Source organism: Penicillium solitum, assembly GCF_028829755.1.
Source record: "Penicillium solitum strain IBT 25940 chromosome Unknown utg000001l_segment0_segment0, whole genome shotgun sequence".
Classification (NCBI taxonomy): Eukaryota; Fungi; Ascomycota; class Eurotiomycetes; order Eurotiales; family Aspergillaceae; genus Penicillium; species Penicillium solitum.
In genome coordinates this window covers 1,517,250-1,538,524 of record NW_027072121.1, presented here as the reverse complement: position 1 = coordinate 1,538,524, position 21,275 = coordinate 1,517,250, and the positions used below count along the sequence as shown (strand labels likewise).

General features: G+C 48.2%; 9 protein-coding genes across 9 annotated transcripts; 5 read left to right on the top strand and 4 right to left on the bottom strand.

Moving 5' to 3' along the window:
• Positions 1-579: 579 nt before the first annotated feature.
• On the top strand, positions 580-1,769 carry N7455_000626 (SDR family oxidoreductase; the record flags this gene model as incomplete). The annotated part of the gene is made up of 6 exons (XM_040958033.2): positions 580-623; positions 677-901; positions 958-965; positions 1,030-1,181; positions 1,237-1,331; positions 1,397-1,769. 6 exons carry the CDS (start codon positions 580-582, stop codon positions 1,767-1,769), a joined length of 897 nt encoding a protein of 298 aa, XP_040811562.2.
• A 378-nt stretch (positions 1,770-2,147) lies between these two features.
• N7455_000625 (succinate--CoA ligase (GDP-forming) subunit beta) lies at positions 2,148-3,940 on the top strand (the record flags this gene model as incomplete). The annotated part of the gene is made up of 8 exons (XM_040958091.2): positions 2,148-2,201; positions 2,275-2,358; positions 2,430-2,502; positions 2,562-2,661; positions 2,722-3,267; positions 3,342-3,388; positions 3,442-3,734; positions 3,806-3,940. 8 exons carry the CDS (start codon positions 2,148-2,150, stop codon positions 3,938-3,940), a joined length of 1,332 nt encoding a protein of 443 aa, XP_040811482.1.
• Positions 3,941-4,895: 955 nt separating this feature from the next.
• On the top strand, positions 4,896-6,628 carry N7455_000624 (F-box domain protein; the record flags this gene model as incomplete). The annotated part of the gene is made up of 4 exons (XM_040958045.2): positions 4,896-4,966; positions 5,020-5,185; positions 5,244-5,638; positions 5,698-6,628. The coding sequence occupies 4 exons, from the start codon at positions 4,896-4,898 to the stop codon at positions 6,626-6,628; spliced, it is 1,563 nt and encodes a 520-aa protein (XP_040811550.2).
• Positions 6,629-7,635: 1,007 nt separating this feature from the next.
• On the top strand, positions 7,636-9,589 carry N7455_000623 (heat shock factor family protein; the record flags this gene model as incomplete). Its single annotated transcript, XM_040957981.2, has 6 exons — positions 7,636-7,925; positions 7,987-8,085; positions 8,133-8,200; positions 8,261-8,604; positions 8,659-8,728; positions 8,781-9,589. The coding sequence occupies 6 exons, from the start codon at positions 7,636-7,638 to the stop codon at positions 9,587-9,589; spliced, it is 1,680 nt and encodes a 559-aa protein (XP_040811497.2).
• An 859-nt stretch (positions 9,590-10,448) lies between these two features.
• Positions 10,449-11,260, bottom strand: N7455_000622 (DUF3245 domain-containing protein; the record flags this gene model as incomplete). The annotated part of the gene is made up of 2 exons (XM_040958081.2): positions 11,040-11,260; positions 10,449-10,908 (listed from the first exon to the last, which is right to left on the bottom strand). Exons 1-2 carry the CDS (start codon positions 11,219-11,221, stop codon positions 10,449-10,451), a joined length of 642 nt encoding a protein of 213 aa, XP_040811569.1. The 5' UTR covers positions 11,222-11,260.
• Positions 11,261-11,754: 494 nt separating this feature from the next.
• Positions 11,755-13,444, bottom strand: N7455_000621 (cytochrome P450; the record flags this gene model as incomplete). Its single annotated transcript, XM_040957982.2, has 4 exons — positions 11,755-11,920; positions 11,978-12,144; positions 12,203-13,312; positions 13,382-13,444. The coding sequence occupies 4 exons, from the start codon at positions 13,442-13,444 to the stop codon at positions 11,755-11,757; spliced, it is 1,506 nt and encodes a 501-aa protein (XP_040811509.2).
• An 831-nt stretch (positions 13,445-14,275) lies between these two features.
• On the bottom strand, positions 14,276-17,337 carry N7455_000620 (uncharacterized protein; the record flags this gene model as incomplete). Its single annotated transcript, XM_040958114.2, has 2 exons — positions 14,276-14,455; positions 14,512-17,337. The coding sequence occupies 2 exons, from the start codon at positions 17,335-17,337 to the stop codon at positions 14,276-14,278; spliced, it is 3,006 nt and encodes a 1,001-aa protein (XP_040811519.2).
• Positions 17,338-17,839: 502 nt separating this feature from the next.
• On the bottom strand, positions 17,840-18,655 carry N7455_000619 (oxidoreductase-like domain-containing protein; the record flags this gene model as incomplete). Its single annotated transcript, XM_040958031.2, has 1 exon — positions 17,840-18,655. One exon carries the CDS (start codon positions 18,653-18,655, stop codon positions 17,840-17,842), a length of 816 nt encoding a protein of 271 aa, XP_040811468.2.
• Positions 18,656-18,800: 145 nt separating this feature from the next.
• On the top strand, positions 18,801-20,705 carry N7455_000618 (uncharacterized protein; the record flags this gene model as incomplete). The annotated part of the gene is made up of 2 exons (XM_040958068.2): positions 18,801-19,714; positions 19,763-20,705. The coding sequence occupies 2 exons, from the start codon at positions 18,801-18,803 to the stop codon at positions 20,703-20,705; spliced, it is 1,857 nt and encodes a 618-aa protein (XP_040811467.2).
• Positions 20,706-21,275: the final 570 nt, after the last annotated feature.

The window sequence follows — 21,275 nt, the reverse complement described above, 5'->3', positions numbered from 1 at the left end:
GCATCGATGTCGTTAAATCCCATCGTCACCAATCGAATATCAAATACTGGTTCTCCGGCACACACGGGACGGTGTTACTCGTTGAGTTCACCTTTGGGAATCGGCACGCATCCGGGGCCACTGGACGGTTTAGTTTAATTGCTTATATATGGGAACTAATCATGTTTGAACAATGCTCTTGTTTTCGATTGTCTCCATTCGGTTGCTTTGAGGGATGAACGGTGTAGACCACTAGGTAAGTGGATTCTCGGGAATATCGGGAATATGTTAGATGGTGCAAACTCCTAAGCTTTATTGTAGGTGGAGCAATCTACTTTAACCTATCTTCCGATTTGTTAACGTGCAATCCAGATTAATATCTCCAAGCCACTTTTTATACTATAAAGACAAAACAGGCAATAGGGCTTAGGGCTCGTTGCTATGCCCGTGAAATGGGGAAAGCCGAGGCAGTTGTTTGGTCTCCACTTGTCTAGCAGATGTTGTTGTAGTTGCCATCGCCAGCTGTTCTATCACCTCGTGGAACCTTTTTTTCTTCCGAATCTATAAATCTGTTTCAGTCTATTGTATCCAGCCTTAACTATGTCAGAAACGACAGACACTCGCAGATCGGTGCTCATCACGGGGTAAGTGACAAGCAACCTCGGACAGCAACAACAGTCTCTGATATATACCGTAGATGTTCCCCCGGTGGAATTGGAAACTCCCTTGCACGCGAGTTTAACCGAAATGGACTGCGCGTGCTGGCCACCGCTCGCGATGCGGCGACTATCTCTGATCTGGCAGACCTCGGAATTGAAACCCTGAGCCTTACAGTTGATGACCCGGAGAACGTGAAATTGTGTTTTGCAGATGTTGAAAAGAGACTGGGAGACAAAGGTCTTGATTATCTCGTTAACAACGCGTGAGTATCGTTTGAAATGTCATCCGTGGATGGTACATCTGGCTAATATTCCATAGTGGTCGGAGTATGTAACTTCGCTGTCGCGGCTTCCGGCCTCAATGATTTCGAATAGGTACTGATTGCTGCAGATTACACCGTCCCTGCCATGGAAGTAGAGCTCGCAGAGGTTCGCCAAACGTTTGAGACCAACCTTTTCGCGGTCATTACTATGTGCCAGACTTTCCTGCCCTTGCTTATCAAGGCGAAGGGTACTATTGTGCAGATTGGATCTGTTGCCGGAGTAAGTTTGCGAGATATTCCATCTTCGCAGATCCTATCTTACTGACAATAACTAGATCATCCCATATGTATTCGGCTCTGTCTACAACGCCTCCAAAGCAGCACTGCACTCGTTCAGTGACACGCTTCGCGTGGAGCTGGCTCCCTTCGGGTTCGTTAAATACAGCCCCCAAATTTCAAGATCGTTATGTTTTGTTTTCTAACAAGGATCAATAGCGTTCATGTCTCAACCATCGTTACCGGCGGTGTTCAATCGCGTATTGCGCGTACTGATCGTTCTCTGCAGCCAGGTTCTTTGTATTCCCCTATCGAGGGCGAGTATCTTACCCGTGTGAAGCATAGCCAGCACAACGCTATGCCCAATGATGCGTATGCTCGCAGTGTCGTTTCTCAAGTGTTGTATGGCTCAGCTCCATGGCGCTGGTTGTGGCCGTGGGCTCGTGGTAGTAAGAACTGGATCTGGGAGGGCCGTGCTAGCTGGTTGATCTGGATGCTGTCGGGTGGTTGGGCTTGGTCAGGACTGTTTGGTCGGGTTATGACTAAAATGTTCAAACTATGGAAGGTTAAAAATGCTCTGGACAGGGGTTGATGTGTATATACACTGATGTAGTAATACAGAACCGGATTTGAGCAAAAATCCAATATTTAAAATTATATCTATATCTATTATCTCTATGTACATGTATAAAAACAATCAAACTCTATGTTTATAAATATCTAGAGACAAGAGAGAAGTACCGACTTTAATAGCCATGTTCCGTTATATTCGCGTTGTCCCCGATCGCATGCTGAGTCAGGTCAGTAACGATCGCTGGTTGGCTACGGTACCCGATTTTACCGTAATGCGCAAGGTCACCCCAAGTGAAAAAGAAAGCTGTTCTCCCGGTCCCTTACCAACTATCTAAACGGGCTTTATACCTCCGCCCTTCTACAAATTCCCCCCTCTCCTCTCTCATCCTAATTCATCATGTTCAAGCTTGCTCGCGGTAGACCCGTTGCGGCGGCCTTCAAGGCTGCGACAGTGAGTTATATCTGAATTCGATCGGGTCGCGCTCGTTTTATGTGATTGAGCTGACTTTGACTGTAAACAATAGCAACCCTCCATCCAGAGCAGACTCGCTTTGCAGAAGCGAAACCTTTCCATCCACGAGTACCTCTCCGCAAGGCTCCTCAAGTCGGTACGTGAACCCGCGTTGCGTCCTTCGGTCGCCCAAAAAAAGGAACTCGGGATCGCTGATCAACAATCTAGTACGGTGTTGGTGTCCCCCAGGGTGAGGTCGCCAATAACGCCGAAGAGGCCGAGGCTATTGCCAAGTCCATCGGTAAGAACATACTACTGATTTTCCCCCTTGAAACGCGCTCGCTGAACATTACATTTCAGGTGGTGGTGATCTTGTTATCAAGGCCCAGGTTCTCGCCGGTGGCCGTGGTAAGGGTCAGTTCGACAATGGTCTCAAGGGTGGTGTCCGCGTGATCTACTCGTGAGTTGAACAAATCCGACAACAGATCGGGAACAATGAAGCTGATAGATATCTTTGCAGTCCCACCGAGGCCAAGATGTTCGCTGGCCAGATGATCGGTCACAAGCTCGTTACCAAGCAGACCGGCGCTGGCGGCCGTATCTGTAACTCGGTCTACATTTGCGAGCGCAAGTTCGCCCGCCGTGAATTCTACCTCGCTGTCCTCCTTGACCGTACCACCCGTGGTCCCGTCATCGTCTCATCCTCCCAGGGTGGTATGGACATCGAGGCTGTCGCCAAGGAGAGCCCCGACGCCATCATGACTACTCCCATTGATATCCACGTCGGTGTCACTGACGAGATCGCCCGCACTATCGCCACCGACCTTGGATTCTCCGAGCAGTGCATCGAGGAGGCTAAGTCCACCATCCAGAACCTCTACAAGTGCTTCATGGAGCGCGATGTTACCCAGCTCGAGATCAACCCCCTGTCTGAGACCTCCGACCACCAGGTTTTGGCCATGGATGCTAAACTTGGATTCGACGACAACGCCGAGTTCCGTCAGAAGGAGGCTTTCTCCTGGCGCGATGTTACCCAGGAGGATGCTGATGAGGTCAAGGCCGCTGAGTAGGTTGCCTTGAAAGAAGAAGAAAAAAAAACCGACCCAAAGACAAAATTTACTAACTTCTACCTTTTTCTAGGCACGGTCTCAACTTCATCAAGCTCGATGGTGACATCGGCTGCCTCGGTAAGGATTCTGTTGATACTTCCAAAATTCACAATGCTAATTTTCGCCTTTAGTCAACGGTGCCGGTCTCGCCATGGCCACCATGGATATCATCAAGCTTAACGGCGGTACCCCCGCTAACTTCCTCGATGTCGGCGGTGGTGCCACCCCCGCTGCCATCAAGAGCGCCTTCGAGCTGATCACCAGCGACCCCAAGGTGTCCGCCGTCTTCGTTAACATCTTCGGTGGTATCGTCCGCTGTGACGCCATTGCCCAGGGTTTGATCAACGTTGTGCAGGAGATGAACTTGCGCACCCCCATCATTGCCCGTCTGCAGGGTACCAACATGGAGCAGGCCCACAAGCTGGTATGACCATAGTCCCCGTTTCCCCCGTTCTTCGTTAGGATGTAAACTAACCAAATTCCCTACTTTTCCAGATCAACGAGTCCGGCCTTAAGATCTTCTCCATCGAGGACCTCCAGAACGCCGCTGAGAAGTCCGTCCAGTTCTCCAAGGTCGTCAAGATGGCCCGCGAGATTGACGTTGGTGTTGAGTTCACCCTCGGCATCTAAAGAGTGTGTACTCTTTTGGTTATAATGATAGAGAGGGTAGGGAGCATTTTCATTTGCCTTTTTCCTGGGGCTAGCGAACCGAACCGAACCGCCGCAGTGACATCTTAGAGAGATCTTTGTAATGCTTTTGCGCCTGTTCCTGTGTCATTTATTTTCTTTTTGTCACTGTATTCTTGAGTGTTTCTATGACCTAGATCAGTTCCTAATCGGGATGTGTGAGAGATGATATATTGATCTCTCATTGTTTAGTGTGAAGTATTTCCTATTAAAGTTCATTATATGTAGAGTAGATGCTTCGAGTGGGAATGGCCTGTGTTAGATCATCCCATTGATGCCCGATTGTACAGACTTGTATACTTGCAGACCTGACTGAGCCCTTGTTTGCCAGATTCAGGGTATAAATACCCTGCTTCCCATACATTGAATGGAAAATGATCCCTCTTCCTCTTCCCGATCTCTATAGTAGAAGTTATAACAGTTTGAATTCAGCAGTGCCTAGGTATATTCTTCAAGGTTTCCTGTCTAATAAGCGACATTCCCCACTTGTAGGTCTATTGGTTTGGCCGAGCATCGGCAGCGTCCTAGGATCATGGCATATATGGAAGCTTCTTCACAACCTTTGAGCTTCTTTAAAGGCTTGGCAGAGCTTAGGGAATAATAAAATCATATAATACTTCCATGATGGATATAACAAAGAATGAAAAGAAGAAACGTTGGAGGTTCCAAGGGGTTTGTATAATGTTGAGCCTCCAGATGTCGCTTATGTACTGAGGTCCACGGGTCAAGTCATCCCCAGAGCTACCACCTTAGTTCAACCTCAGCTCATTGCCCAGGTGCAGTCCTGAAAGGACGCCCTCAAAAATCCTATCATTTTAGAATCTTTCTCTGAAAATCTTTCTATTCATCTCTGAAAGTCTCTTCATTTATCTTGATTTTCCATTCGATTTGATCCAATATGGACTCAACCACCCAACCCATTCTCGCGGGCTTCATGGCTCTCCGCAACAACTCAAGCCGGCGAGCAGTGTATGTCCCACATCCAAAGTTTATAGTCGGCTCTAACCTGCTAATACAAACAGGCTCAATGAAATCCTTGATAACTTGAGTCCTCATGAGATACGAGAAGTGAAAAGTCGATTCGAAACGATGACATTCCAATGTGATTTACTCGGCAAACTGCCTTTTGAACTCGTGGCTATGTTGGTAAAGTACTTGGACCTAGCCGATCTGGTTCTCTTTCGAAGAGTATGCCATCGCCTGTTGGGATACATGTGGCATCCACTGACATGTTCATATTATAAAGGTCTCCAAACGATGGCAGGTATTGCTCTCTTCACCCATCGTCGTCACCGCTGCAATCAGATATCACATGGGAAAAAGTGTCATCAACCCCGATTTTACCCCGGCTAATTTGAATGCGCTGATAAAAAAACGAATTCGAGCGGAACGGGGCTTGCCTGCGGTCGTGGTTGAAGTTCCTTATGACTTGTCTCCCGATATAGACGACGCGCCAAACAGAGACGCCGTAGGCTGTTCTAATGGAGTATGCGCGTGGATTGAAGAATCCACAGATCGGACTACTATCTTCATGGTGAACCTACCAACCGGCGAAAACAGAACCCTCACAACGGCAAATCGAGAAGAATTTACTCATGTCCAGGTCTCGGACATTTTGATCTCAGCAACTTCTGTTCGGGGGTATGTAACCAGGAAGGCAATCTCACTTTATTGAATACACTTCTGACTGGACACGATAGGTATTGCCATGTCTGGAACATGCGTAACCAACAGTACAAGTCCTTTCGCATTCCTTCTTTGCGATTTGGTCATCACATATCTATCGGATCCAAAGTCATGTTGAGCTACGTGGATTCCGTAGTCCACTTCTGCTTTGACTCTGGGGTCACCCGTTCCATCAAAATCGGGCCATTCATCCTTTTGCTGTCATTACATGCAGAGGAGGATGGATTCTCCGTCGTTTGCGTCCGCAGAAAAGATGGCAACAATACTCAACTATGGGAATATGCTGGCTTGTCCTGGGAAACGCATCATTTGCAAACCCAGAAGTTCTCTGTTCATGATAATACGTTTATCTGTATCTGGGAGCAATATCAAGAGCTTCCTTTCAGACACGACGAATTATGGGGGTCTAAATACACACTAGGAGACACCACACCAAAATACAGAGCGTATCTGCGCCCCGGCCAAAGCTCTACTTTGCTAGGAAATTGTACGACTGAAGCTTACAGGAGGACTCTTTATCCTACAGATGATCCTCTGCGGGATGAGGTTGAGTCTGGTTCACTTTCTCTTTCACTCGAGGCAAATGATCGGATTACTGTGCATTTCCACGGCCCAGAGCCGAACTCCAGGAGTCCTCACGTCAACCTAGACTACTCAACCCAGGGTCGTGGCCTGATTTATTGTTTTGAGAACTCCCACCTCCCAGGAACAACAATATTGCACATTGGCTTTGAATTCTCAGATCCTTCACTTGTCCGCGATGCTAAAGCGTGTCGATTCGAATCCTCACACAGAGTGGTTTTTCCACATGAGCGGTTTTGCACCTCGGCTTTTGGGGACGGGGACTTTGTTATATTCCCCGCGGATGGGAAAATCTGGATCTGGTGCTTTGATGAGACATGGCGCCCCTCTGGTCTCCCTAATATGAGGATTGCAACTTGGTGATTTGATGGGTAGAAAGTGGGAATCCGTTGCAGAAATGACCATAGACTATATCAACTAGTCAGCTATGTAACCCCTGTCAAACCCACCTGGACACCCGCGGACTAGTGGACGACTGCAGTCAATACAAGCTCTTTGTTAAGTAATACTGTATGAATAATCTGTCGATACCCCGACAAGGATTAAGAAATCTAAGAAGCAAAGAAAAAGAATATCTAGTCAATACCAATTTCGGACAGTTTTTTGACCGAGAGCTAATGATTTTAAGTTAAAAATATCATGATAGTCATGATTGTCGCTATTAGGGGGTAATTTAAGGTATAATAATAGTACATACTAACTTAAATGTAGAACTACTCCGTACAGTCTAACCAGTTTAGCCAGTCTAACTCCAGTCAGACATGCCAAATGTATAAGAGTTAAATACCTCAAGACTCTTTCTCTTATGTGTGAGAGAGAGAGATATATATATATATTATATGTTATAGTGTTATAGTCGATATTTAAATTGGCCGAATCCAAGCCAATAGGGAAGAGAGAGTCAGAAAGTTCAACAATTAAAGTAAATAGCCTTATGACCCCTTTTCCACATACATATAATACATATATGTAATATCCATATCTTTTTCCCTTCCATCCCTGTACTCCGTACTCCATACTTCGTATAACTTGTATAATTCACATCTTCTGCTGCAGATCCGATTGTCAACGCATTTCCGGCCCCCTTCCCCGCAGAGAGCCCTTTTTTTCTTCTCAACCTTCCAGACACTTCGAGACTTTCTTCTTTTTTTTCTTCTTCTTCTTTTTTCCCCACTGGTCACATTAATTTTTTTTTTTTGGAGAAAAGAACCCAATTTCTGCGCGATGACAGAAGTGTTGATTGTTGGTTGATCTCCCACGTTCTTTCGGCACGAGCATAAACGGTCCATCGCGTCCGAATTCCACCCCTCACGATCCCGTCGCATCCACCATCGATTTTGTGCTATATATAAACCCACGCCCCCTCCGATATGAGTCGTCTTGCCGACCCTCCCTCCACTAGGATTTCATTTGCCGGGGTACCAGACGCCCCCGGCAGGACACGAAACATTCCTGTACTTTCGTCGTCTGGTCAGCACTCGATGGATATCACCCCTCCGCCCACGGGCGCGCATGGCACTGATGACCGAATGACCGGAATCACCAATGGCGCTGAAGCTGGAAACAACTCTTTGAATGCTCCGAATCCGGCTATTGGCGCTGCGGCGGCAGCTCAGCAGCCAAAAGTCGTCCAGACTGCTTTCATTCACAAGCTCTACAAGTATGTTGTTTTTTGGGTCTTCGCGTTTTTGTCTCCATCGGCTTACAATTGTTGGAAACAGTATGCTAGAAGACCCCGGCATCCAGCATCTCATCTCTTGGTCCGGTACAAACGATAGCTTCGTCATGTCGCCAACGTCGGAATTCTCCAAAGTCCTAGCGTGGGTGCTATCCTCTCTGCCAATAAACTCGTCCCTGACTCTCTCAGATCGTACTTCAAGCATACCAATATCTCCTCGTTCGTTCGCCAGCTGAATATGTATGGGTTTCACAAAGGTGAGTGCTTTGCATGCTAGCTGTGATTGGGCGATTTCTGACCATTCTTGATTCTGCTAGTGAGCGACGTCTTTCACACCGGGTCCCCGGATTCTGCGCTCTGGGAATTTAAACATGGCAATGGGAACTTCAAAAGAGGCGATCTAGCTGGTCTACGAGAGATCAAGCGCCGTGCTTCGAGGCACGCTTTGATCCATCGCGATTCATTCCCTAGCCACAAGGCTCCTGCTTCGCAGCCTGGGACACCCGCTGAACCCGTAACCGATGCGACCGAACTTAGGTTCCAAAACATGGAGCACAACATATACGACCTGCTTGGTCGTGTGGCCCGGGCGGAAGAAGGAAATATCGCACTGAACTCGAGATGTCATGCTATGACTGACAGCCTGACAAAGTGCTACCAAGTACGTCCGCCGTCTATGTTAGCTCGGGGTGTATCGGCGCTAACCTGATCTTAGTGGACGCATTCTATTTCACGGTTTCTTCAAGCTGTTGTGCCCGATAGGGAAAGCCCTCTACATCGCGATGGTATGTCAATATTGCCGCTTCCCTCATGGTGACACGCACTGACACTCCCCAGTCTCGAGCATGCAAAAAGAAGTTGAGAAACATATCGAATTCATGCGCGCTATCGAACCCCCTCACGAGACTCTTATGCCTCCACGGCAACATCATTACTTCGCCAACATGACTGAAGCCGGTCCACCTTTGTCCCCGCGCCAGATGCCCCAGGACGATACCCGTCGACCCTCCATGATGGACCATACGCCTAGACCCACCAGCATGATCCGGCCGCCCGTCCCTCCCCATCTTTCAGTATCCCCTCGCCGCTACGGCTCGATTGGCGGCGCCAATTCTGCCTCAGCATACGCTCGCCCACAACCCCCCGTTGCGCCGCCCCCACAGCAACCGATGCCTCATCCTCTCTCCGTATCAACATCCCCAGGGCCTAACTTGGCCCGCCGTCACACCTCTGCGGACATCCGACAGCACGGCTGGTCCCCTTCGGCTGGCTCCCCCTACCCCCCTGGCAACCCCCCAAACGGCCCTTGGCCTTCGTCACCAGGACACCGAACCCCGGTCTCTAGTGACCAGCAAGTCCGCGATGTCCTCGCCCAATACGAAATGGGTGCTCCCCGTCGCCTCCAAGAGCAATCCCGCCATGCCACTCCACCCACTGCCGAACCTTCACCATCCATGCTCGGTGTCGACAACGGCTGGACAATTGGCGGGTCAAGATTCTCTCACGGCTCTTCGTTGCCCGCAACCCGTCGCTCGAGCATGGCAAGCAATGTGCATTCATTGCTCAATCCTGCCGATACTGCCGAAAGACCCGACGAGGACCAGCAGGCGATGGCAGAGGACCGTAAGCGGAAGCGGTTGGAATAAAATCCTAAATATTGGAAGATTCCCAGCATCCACCTTCCACCAATAGTGGCACTACATTCTCCTTCTCTCATCAAGTCCCTATACCACCGACAAGCTATGGCACTCCCTTCTACTTCTCCCGCTCTTTTGACCTGCATATGTACCATTGACCAGAGCAAAGGACACTCATCTCCAGACATCTGAAGAATGTCCGCAGCTCTGATATCAATCCTTTAATTGCGCCTGTAGATGTCACTTTCCCCCCATTTCTTCTCCTTCACCTTTCATCTTTTTCTATTTTTGGATATTTAATTCTGGCGAAGGCACGCCAATCCCGGCACTTGGCCCACGGCTCTCCGGGTCCCCATACTTCGTTCACACACATCATATCATATATACCCTTGGGTTGGGCGGAGCAAAAAAAAAAACTCATTGAATCTTGTGGCACCTAGAGCAAGAGACTGGAATTGAATTGTATTTTATATTTGCAGTTTGATTATATCAATTGGAATGATGTTTTTTCTCTGCAGACTGTCTTGGTTGGGTATCTTGTTGGAGTGGCACATAGCACAGGATGACACTCAGCCGAGTTGCCATTCGAGTACATGTATGTATGCAATCTTGCTTGGTCATGTCTAGCCAAGGGACATTGCGCTGTAGTCCGTCGCTGACAGAGTTCGGACGCCGGCAGGCAATCCCACCGTGGCGGCATGGGTTCAACCCCCAAGCACCTGGACCAACGGCCCGATCGCCGTGTGCGGCGCATGCAAAGCGACCAAGATCAAAGCCTAATTCACCCAAGAGAACTCGGAGCCAGTGAAAGCTCGCGCAACGCTCGTGTGCGTGGGGACATAGAATCGAATCTATCAACCACAATTCCTCACCTCTTCTTTCTCTTCTTCGCACGCTCAGCCAAAAGCTCATCAAGATAACTCGTCGCCTTCTTCCTGCCCTTCGAGCGCGCAGGAGCCGGCGCACCCTCACCCTCCTCACCACCTTTATCTCCGGCCTCAGCGGCCGCAGCCGCAGCAGCAGGATGCACACCACGACCCGACCCGGCCCCACCCTTCCTCTTATTCTTCTGTCTAGCAAGCATAGCAGACCGACCATCCTCTTCATCATACTCCTCTTCGACTTCAGCTTTCGCCACACCAGCCGAAGCAGACGCAGCCGCGGCCGTAGCAGCAGCCGCCGCCGCCTTTTGCTCGGCGGCGGCCTTCATAACGCGATCGTAGTTCTTGCCGAGGAGTTGTTTGCGCAGTTTATCGTTCGAGTCCAGCTCTGTGCGGTTCCAGCTTCCATCTGCTGCTTTCTGGGGGAGTGGGGCTCCGACGCCGAGACTGTGAATTGGGGGATGGTGGTTAGTCGGTGTTGTGCTTGTAGGGTATATTTTGTGGAATTCGGGGATGGAGACAAGGAGTATGTCTGGATTGTAGATAAAATGGAAAGGCTGGAGTAGCATAGTACTTACGTCTCTGGTACTGCGGTGAAGATTTCATCTTCTTCTCGTTGGAGCTCTTCGTCGGTCTTGGGGTTTGATAGTTCTTCTGATGTTTGTTGCGGTAGCCATGAGGCTACGAGCCGTTGGCTGCGGGATAGGGCGACGTTGGCCCGGTTGAGGATTACGTCGGACTCGCTTTTAGAGAGCGACATTTTGGTTCCTTTGTGCTCAATGTCGAGTTATTGGCGGATTCGAGTCGGTCTTTGCGGTTGGGATCTGCGGTGTCTTTTTTTTTTGCCGATATGGTGGAGGCGGTAAGCAGGGATCTATAAAGATAAATAAGATGGAGAGTGGTTATGAGTAAGTTGGACTTATTGAGACATATTTCGGTATTAATTGATATATATTCGACCTAAGACTTTAAATTCACAGAAATTAATGCTATCTATACATCGATTTTTTTTAAATGTCAGAAGTTCAGATGAACTACGTTATACATGGATGTAACTGATTGAGACAAGAAGCAGAAAGAAAAAATCGAAATATTTTGCACATTCTTCTGCTAATATAGCTTGCTATGGTAGTATGCTTGCTTGTTTAATCTCAGTACTATAATCCTAAGTTAAAGCCCATCCAAGGCATATCCCCTGTGTTTTCCATCAAAAACCCAAAGCTTATGAACTTCAATCTGATATCACGATCACCGCGAGTCCTTCATAACAAACACAGAATCGTAGCCTCAGTGCTATAATTGGAAATGAGCTCTCGGCTTTAATTTAATCATCAGTTCTGGCTTGTCCCACAAAAAGAAAACTTGCTGATCCATCCAGTCTTTTTCAGGCTGGTCCAATTCCATATCAAAGTTGAAGACCATGCGAGTGAGAATCATACGCATTTCGACGTATGCCAGACTAAAAAAAGATACATGTGAGCAAACAGCAAGTACGAATGACAAATTGAGAACTTACTTGCGTCCAATACAATTCCTAGGACCGAAACTGAACGGTTGCATTGCAGTTTTACTGTCATTCGCAAAGCGAGGGTCGTCTAAATGACGCTCCGGGGTGAACTCCTCCGCATCGGTAAAATTGGCAGAGGAGTGACTGGCAGCTAGTTGAGAGACGGAAACAGTGGTCTATAGAAGTTGTAAGCGGTGCTGTACGGTTTTGCAAGCAAGTTAGTTCTGTACTTACCCCTCCTGGCACCCAGTTTCCAGCAATCATATCACCCTGGGAATCGACAATGCGAGGTAATCCGGTTGGAACAGGAGGATACACCCGAAGACTCTCAGTGAGGATGGCTAGACAATACTCCAATTTATTGCAGGATTCCAAGGTGATCTCTTCCTCCTTTGTAAATGTTGATCTGATCTCATCTTGGAGCTTTGCTAGCACGCGTGGGTTCCTCAGTAACAGATAGGTCACCCCAGACAGCAAATTTGCAGTGGTCTCCGAGCCGGCGATGATCAACGTACTGCCATTGGAGATCATTTCCGGGAAGCTGAGTCCTCTCTCAGTATTTTGGTGCTTCAGAATGTTGCCGAAGAAATCGGGTCTTTCGTTAGACTTGGTCATCCGACCCCGGACCTTTTCCTTAGTCAAGGCTACGTGTGTATTCTTCTGTAGGATGATATGCCTTGGAGTGATAAGTGGGATGATGTATTTCCATCCCGGGAGGCGCCGAGCCACATTTGTATAGGCGCCGTACTTGGGCGTGCTCATAATGATAGATACCCATTGGTGGTATTCCGAATTCCTAAGACAGCCAAATGGCTCCCCGAAAGCTAGGTCTCCAATGATATCAAACGTTGTGAAGTTGTACCAGGCCAGCATGTCGACCGTATTTGTGCCACCCTTGATATTCTCATGTAGGCGCTGTATCAAAAGATCAACATAGCCCTTGATTATAGGCTCCTGGCCGCGAAGTGAGCTATCGGAGAATGCATGCGACAACAAACGTCGAAAGCGAGAATGGTCGGCGTCATTAGATTCGATAATGCCAGGGGCTCCTTCAACGGTTGGCGTGTAGACTCGGTAATCTTTGGGCTTCTGGCCATGGCCAACACGTGTGCCATATATTGTCTTCCAGGCCTCGCCATCTGTAAAAGAGAGTTCATCGGGGGCAATGCGAACTATGTTGCCGTACTGTTGATGCAATGCTTTCGTCCTATGTGTAATTTGGCCAGACAGGATCAAGCGGATATAAGGTAGACGCGTGGCTGCCATGGATTTTGGTCCAGGATACTTGGCCAGAGGGTGAAAGTAGACATTATAAAGTAGGAGGCCGATGAGGTAAAGTGGGATCTATTTGGAAGTATGTCCTTGGTTAGTCAAACTTCATTGAAATAATCCGACGGAACAATATGCACATACCAATGCCAGGCTCAGTTTCAATAAAGTGAGAACGACATTTGGGAAGCCTTGAATGGCAGTCATGATTAGGGTTATCAAGCATAAGATCTGAAAATATTCAGTTTGAACATACTGCACGACATTTTGAGGATATTTATACTCCTCCTTGGCCCCCTCCCCGTTACTATCACCTGCGTGACATAAAAGATTAATGCCTCGAAACATGTTCATTATAATGAGCTATGAATTGAGACCCCGCCTATGGGACTTATTCCCGTTTGAAAAGGGCCTGGGCACCTGCGCATGGTTCCACAGCTTAGCTTTTATCCAAATAGATATTTTGGCAGACTTCACTTTTGGTCTGGAAGGCGTCCCCCCTGGTTAAGAAATTGTGACTCGATATTCACCTAGATATTTATAAGAGATAGTTCAGACATTTTGAACAAGAAGCAAGCATTGAAGTCATATGGTAGTCATATGGTCATAGGTTAGGTATGTCATTGCACGGGTATTCCAAGCTAATGTATGTACTTTGTAGTACATATGTACGTTGCACGTAGCGCCGACAGACTCTATGTATAGCTAGCGCTTTTATGCGGAGATCGAAATATGAAATTCTGCACAGGAAATGCAGCCTGGTTTTATGCAACAGCATAAAAGCTCCAGGGTTGTGTTTACTTGGCGATCAAAAGAGTCATAGTCTACGATGTCTATATTGAACAATCGCTTTACCTCTCACACACCATGCTCATATCTGACATATTCTCGAATGATCTCCAAGTTTATTGTAAGAAAGCGGGGCTAATCAGATCAATAATTATATTATTATAAAGATAATTACAAACATGGTTACTATGTATGTGTTGTACATGTCTTCTCCATCTATATGTGTTTCCTTTGCGTCCATGTGGTAATTTATATGCCTTTCCTAGTGCTCTGGGCCAGCGGATCGTGCGCATGGAGAATATCTTGCAGTGTTTTCTGAATGGTTTTGAGGAAATTATCGCGAGTACGAAGATATGAAACCCATTCCGCTGAAGAGTCGAAGCTTGCCACTCCCTGGTAAGGAAGTATCTTAAAGGCAGTGCGAAGGGCCTGCAAGAATACCAAGGTTAGCGCACGAATTGGATTAACCACAAAAATATACTGACCTCATTGAAGACTTCGTGTGTTTGAACCAAGTCCTTGGCAACTTCATTTCCGCTGCTTTTCACGCTTTGTGGTTTGATCTTCACCCACGAATCCAAGATAACGCTATCTTCCTCCTGTTCTATCTTGTTCCCCAAGAGACAGGCGGCCAGTGGGTTGACCTGGGTCTTTTGTATCATACCATGAGGCTTGCTTGCGCGGACCGATCCGAAGTTGTAAGCCATGATATAGTTTTTGGATATGGAATAATTGGGATCCCTTTCGGCAATCTCTCCGGATTTGAATTTGATGGCCGTATAACCAAAGGGTTTCACGGCCAGATTGGAGGAAAGGCATTGCAGCAAGAGTGTTTTGATAAGAGCCTCATTTTTGGAATTGGTATTCAGGCTGCCGCAACTAAAAGAGGCCCCATTACCGAACGAGTTTTCTGCAGGGATGATTTGGGCTGCGATGAATCTGTTGATAATTCGCTCAATTTCCGGGATCGCTGTATGATATTCCTTGGACAGACAGTCTTTTGAGACTTCATCCCCAAAAGCCGGAAGTTCACCCTCCTTATGCAACATTTGTTGAATGGCCCCAAAGGTATTGGTGATAGCTACATGATAGCCCGACTCGTTGACAGAACGAATGAATGATTCGCCCACGCCTGGACTTGGACCTGGATCTGACGAAGAAAGCATTTTTGAAAAAAGGTTGGGGTTCCAGCCGAGACTCGCAAGGATCAGCATGGGGTCCAGACATTGGAAAACAATGCCTAGAGCAACCATCTTGCCCAAACATGGATCCATGTTCAAATCGACGAGAAGGTGACCAAGAGTGGTGAGTTCTTCCTGTTCGTCCAATAGTTGCAATTCCTTCAGATCATTCACTGCAGCACAAACCCTGGATTTTTGAGGTGGCTTAAAGGTTTGCGCGAAAAGATCTGCGATCGAGAGGGACGTTCCAGAGGTTACTCGTCTAACATGTAAACAGGCCTGTTGGAGATCTGAGTGAGAAGCCGTAGTCGTTGTAGGTGTAGTAACTGGAAGGGAATCAAAACACTTTTTGGCACCAAGAAAGTAGTACTCTCTAATCTGGACTCTGTCTGTACGCTCTGCCCGCTTCGAGGCGACAGTTTCACTGATCCAGTTGATACCCCATCCCTCCCTCGTCAAACTGTCATCCATTGACTTGCCAGAGTCAACGACGTACCTCACGTCTGGAATTGTGAAATGGCTCCTTTCTCTTGAAATGATGATTCTTCGGCAACCTGGAGGAATTCCAAGCTGAAATTCGGCTTTTTCTTCTTCCGTCGTGTCTGAATGCAAGTGAATTATTCTAAACCGATCCTCATCTGCAAAATCGAACCCCAGCTTTGGGCCAAAGGCTGTGATCTGCTTCATGACTCTCTTAGCGTCTGAATACCTTGGGACGGAGACAATGATGGAGCCTGCTTTTGTCGTAGACAAGAGCGAGAGAAGAGTCGCAGAAACCAACCCGCAAGGTACGGTCTCTTTCCCAACCCTCTTGAGTTTTACGGGTTTCAAATTTTGAAACAATTTGAAATGGCTGCCCAGGAACATTTGAGTAACCTTGTCTTTATGAAGGAGACGCTCTATGATCCTCGGCGTCAAAGAATGGGCGATGTTGCCCATTACTTCTTCGAGATAATACTTCTTCACAGGGAGGCCCCTCGGAATAGTCACATGAGGAGCAGGCAAAAGTGTGCCATCTGTAGTTTTGGTACCAAAATAGGAACAAAGGCCATCGACATGAGTAAATGAGCCCATCAGAATGACCTTTGGTACAGATGCACCAATAGACTTGCGTTGTTCAACAAATCGTTTCAAAAGCATCATACCCACGTTGATATCGAGACCATGTAACTGAGCCCCATCAAGTATGATGTGGGAGAATTGCTCCAAGATCGAGGGTCCATCTTTCAATATGCTCAGCAAATTCTGCCTAGAGCAATACTTGGTAGTTCCCCGAGGAAGACGAGCGATGTGATCGGGTGACACCCCGTGAAAGGTAGTATCGCCCAGTTCCCCAGATCTCTCGCAGGCCACTCCATGTGCCATCTCGACTGCCTCTAATTCATTTTGCTGAACACAGAGAATCCTACAAGATACCGCGGTAGGATTATTCGTCGCATCCTCCAAGATAATTTGAGGAACCTGCCTGGTCTTCTCAGAGTCAAACCCTTTATCAATAATGCTGTATGTGTTGCTGTTAATGATACCCAATATTTGCTTCGTGAAAAGGCTCACGGGCAATTCAAGTTTTTCTATTTCGAAAGCTTGAACGTCTGGACTGTCGCAGGCGTCGGCATACTTGGGACCACGGCGAGGAAGTCGTGGTTGCAACTTATTCTTCCTCCTAGAGCCGTCCGCCCAAAGCATGTCTCGATTGGCATACTCAAGCATCTTTCTTGCATCTTTGATTGTAGACAATACATTAGGTTGGATGGGTAAGTGTACAGTGGCGATCTGAGTGGGGGTATATTGTTGCGGCTGGCTCAGCAGGTCATCTGCCGGGCTTCTGTTGGAACCGATTTTGTTGCCAGCTGACTCAAGCAGCGGTGGACGGTATGTGGAATAGTGAGCACCCGTTGTTGGCCCCTTGAGTGCAGACGGATTGTCCGCAATGATAGGTCCTAGTCGGTGTAGCTTTCGAGTGGATCGAAGTGGTGTGGTAGTTGACCAGATTGTGTGTATGTTTCGTGAGGATCGTGGGAACCTCGACTGGACGAGTCTCCGGTGCGGATTGGAGGCTTCATTTCGAACAAAGAGACACCCTTTTGTGATGTTCCGGAGGTGGATACAGGCACTGGTGCCTGTTGCCATTATGCAAATCGGTGGCCCACGGCCCTAACGAAGGAAGTCCGGGGTAGGCGTGCGCATGGCACGGAGTAGCAGAGGAGCAGAGTAGCGGAATAGCGGAATAGCCTCGAGACTTAGGGGAGGAAAGGAAAAGACAGAAGCAAATTATGATCAGCAACTCAGCTGCGTTGCAGAATTAACAGCTCGACTGCCCAGACCCGAATGAGAATGATTGATTTTCTTCTTTTTTTCTATAAAAAAAAAGACCGCGCCCTTAGCTCCGGTCTTGGCACCCTACAAACTGATATGCAACTATCAAAATATCAATGTACACATTACAATAGTTTTAAATGATCTCTTTTGGAATAGGGTATAAAATGCCATGGCATCATTTGAAGGTCTTATGCACAGTCTATCTCTATACCCGTATACTATGTCTAATGCGCTCTAGGCATATGCTCCCCATCTCGTTCCAATGTAATATAACACAGGGTATAAAAAGCAAGAAAACATCAACTTAAAGAGCTCACACTGAAGCTTCCTTTTGATGTTTCACCCGCAACCTTTTCTCCGTTTTCATGAATTCCCGGATACCAACAGGGACATTGGCAAACAGGTCCTTATCTTCACTCGGTGGGGTCCAATTTGCTTCGCTGCCACCACCATCATCATCCATGCTTCCACTGGCTGCGCGGACTTCCGCTCGAGGCGCCGTGCGCATGTCCTTCGTTCCCTTCTCAGGCCCACCTTTAGCTTTGGCCGTTGCGACCCGGGATGCCCAATCTTCCATCTCATCCCGGAAGTCATCCCAGACACAGTGTACACAGCCACTCATGCAGCAGTTGTCCGGTTCCTCGGGTTGTGGAGGAATGGGGACTCCGTTTATAGTTTTCCACGTTGACTCCGGAGGAGCTTCACCAGGATTATAGCGCGAGGACCGGCCTGGACCGGCGAGACGGGTGCCAAATACGATCGCCATTTTTTCTTGGGGCGATTGCGGTGTGACGGTAGATTCCGGCGTCGGTTTGGCCTCGGGCCGAGCGGGCGTCGGGCGCGATGTTGATGCACCACCACCGTATGGTGAGTTCGATTTCAATATCAATGAATAGTATCCCGACAGAGGGTGGGCTTGAGGAGTGTCCGCAATTTCCTCCAGGGAAGCAGGAGTATTATCGGCATCGGGTTGGTCGGATTGGCCATGTCCGTTCATGCGCCGGGGGGTCGGAACCAGCACATATTGTCGATATGAAGCAAATGGAGGAAATGTTTTGCCAGGGAATGAGCGGAGTTGAGATACAGACCTCCGCAATGAGTGTCTTGTACCAGCCGAGAGACACTCCATGGTAGGGGTAGGAAAAAGACTAGATATTCGTGCATTAACGAGGGGAGATTAAGTCATAGTGCAAACACTGCAAACAGGTGGACGATTGTTTATCTTCCCGAGGTCATCATCTGCGCGCCGGGCAAGACGAACACCCCACGCGACAATGGATTCCCCAGCAAAAAAACGGAAAACCAGCGAGACCACAGGCATTTCTGTGGCGCCAGAGCCTCCTCAAAATGACACCCATCGGTCGAGACGCCCCTCCTTCCAGTCTCCAACGAAGGCCAGTCTCGCACGATCACACCCCGATCTATTAGAGCGCGCAATCAGCAGATCTCCTGCCCGACGACCAGCAAGCAAAGACAGCGCACAACAAGATCCTCGAAAGTTTGGATTACGCGATCGCAAAGCGCTCCGACCCTCGCTCAATGCCTCCGCAAGTCCCCTCACTCGACCTCGAGGCTCTGAAGCGCCCGAAAGTTCCCCCAACAGGCGCTCAAGTGGTGTTCAAGCGTTCTCGAAACCCCCGCGCAGGATTTCAAGAAGAATTCTCCCAGGAGATTTTGTGTTTGGGTCCCCAATGCCACAGCCAGAAAATCCCGAATCAAATACCCCCGAGCGTCAATTGGCATTGGAATTGGGCAGCGCCACAAGAGAAGCAGATGTGGATATGGGTCCGGACTCTGTTCTCATGGATGAAGATATCCTCGAGCCCGATCTTCCCCCCACGCCAACACAACTAGGTCTGGAAAAGGCCCCGGATCGACCCAGAGGGATGTTGAGTAGCAGTCCTAGTAGGCGACAAGAGAAACGGGCGAAACGACGAACTGCCAATGCATTGCTTGAAAGCCCACTTAAGGCAGTAAACTTCCAATCTCCTCCACCGGAGGATTTGGAGACAGCTTCAGACCTGGGTGGAGTTTCGGCGGCTGTTCGCGAGAAACGCAATTCGCGCGAGAAGAGCGCTGCGGATTTGCGACGGCTGAGAAACGAAGTTGAAGAACTGGAAGCATGGGCAAAGAAAATAGAGTCCGATCCTGACTTGAAAAGTGACACCAGAGGGCTCGACAAATTTCTGTGAGTTTCAGAAGTAACTTTGGCTTGAAAACTACTAATAGTCTCTAGGTCTTTGCTCACATCGGAAGAGGCGAATCTTACAAGTCTCCCAGTCCCCAAAACAGCTCCCAAATCAATATCGTCCCTCCTCGCCACTTTTCTCCCATTCTCCGCCAATATCCCTCGCCCAAAACGTGAATTATCATCGCTACCAACAAACCCATTTGCCCTGCAAGAAGCCTCTCAATCACTGCCATACCTGACAGCCTTCGCACCCTTAACCCTCAAGACCCGCACAACTCGGTCGTCACGTCGGGGAGAGCTGTTAGAAACACACACACTGGCCTTTTCTCCCCCATCTCCATTCCCAGCAAGTCTATACAATGTGACTGTCGTCTACGAGACAAACCCGGAGACCCAGTCTTTGACTTCCCTGTCAGTGCCTACTGGCAGCGACAGCAAAAAAAGAAAAGTCCCCGAGACTCTGCGCCGATGGATTGATACCCGCTTAGAGAACCCTCTCTTGAAGCTGGACGTGGCAACTTTATGCTGGGGAATCAACCGGTACTGGGAATCTGCAATCAATCGCGCTCGTCTATGGGCACACATTGACCACAAGTATGGCCCTCGGGCCTCGCAGGGCAGAAAGGATACTGCCCCGGAAAGCAATAACGGCGTTATCACACTATCTGAACTGCGACCATTGGTCCCACATTTGGATCGGAGTGCCATGGTCATCAAATCTAAATCATCTGATTCCACCCCCCGAGTACTTTTGTCAAATACTTTGGTGTTGGATGAGTGGACCGGAGAGCCTCAACTGCGGCCTGAGATTAGCGTGTCGATCCCTGGGGTAGATAAGAAAATCGATCAGGAGACGAAGAAGCTTTTCCGTGCGTTGCTACGTGAGGATGGCGCTTTGGTTACGCAGGGTGTGGAGGGTGGTATCCATGTTGATGCGGTGGTAAGGGCGACTGAAGGTGCTCTTGGTGCTTTGTTCGGTGGTCTTTGAAATTTTGATATTCCGGTGTGATTGTCAGCGTTAGGCGTTGAAATAGTTATTTAGCGTAGTTCTCTGAAGATACCCGAGCAGAGCTCAGACTGCAAGTTTTAATGTGTTCTTTAAATGTGACTTGTGAAATAACAACTTTTCTGTTTTCATAAACGAGCTGAAAGATTGGTATGTAGTCATAGTCACTGTATTCCGGTATGTTCATGGAGAAGATACATGTAACTGCATGCTGTCGTTCCCATCTAATTGGTCCTTGAGGAAAACATATCCATAGCGAAGCTACAACATATACAATGAAATGAACTACAAAAAGCTTTCAATGTTGTCATCGCTGGAAGTCCAAGATTCAAGGCCTGGACTCCCAACTGGACAGCCACAAAAAGCATTGAGAGGTACAGACATAAAGCCAAGATTGAGAGAATTGGGCGGTTTTGAATTTCGAGAGATCTTCCGAGTTCTTTCTTTTAGAGACAAAAAGGAGTAAAGTTGGGGAGGGAGAGAGGGAATCAAGGAAGAGGCGCAACGCCATGCCACAGTACACTAATCCCCGATTCGAAAACCGACCCGATC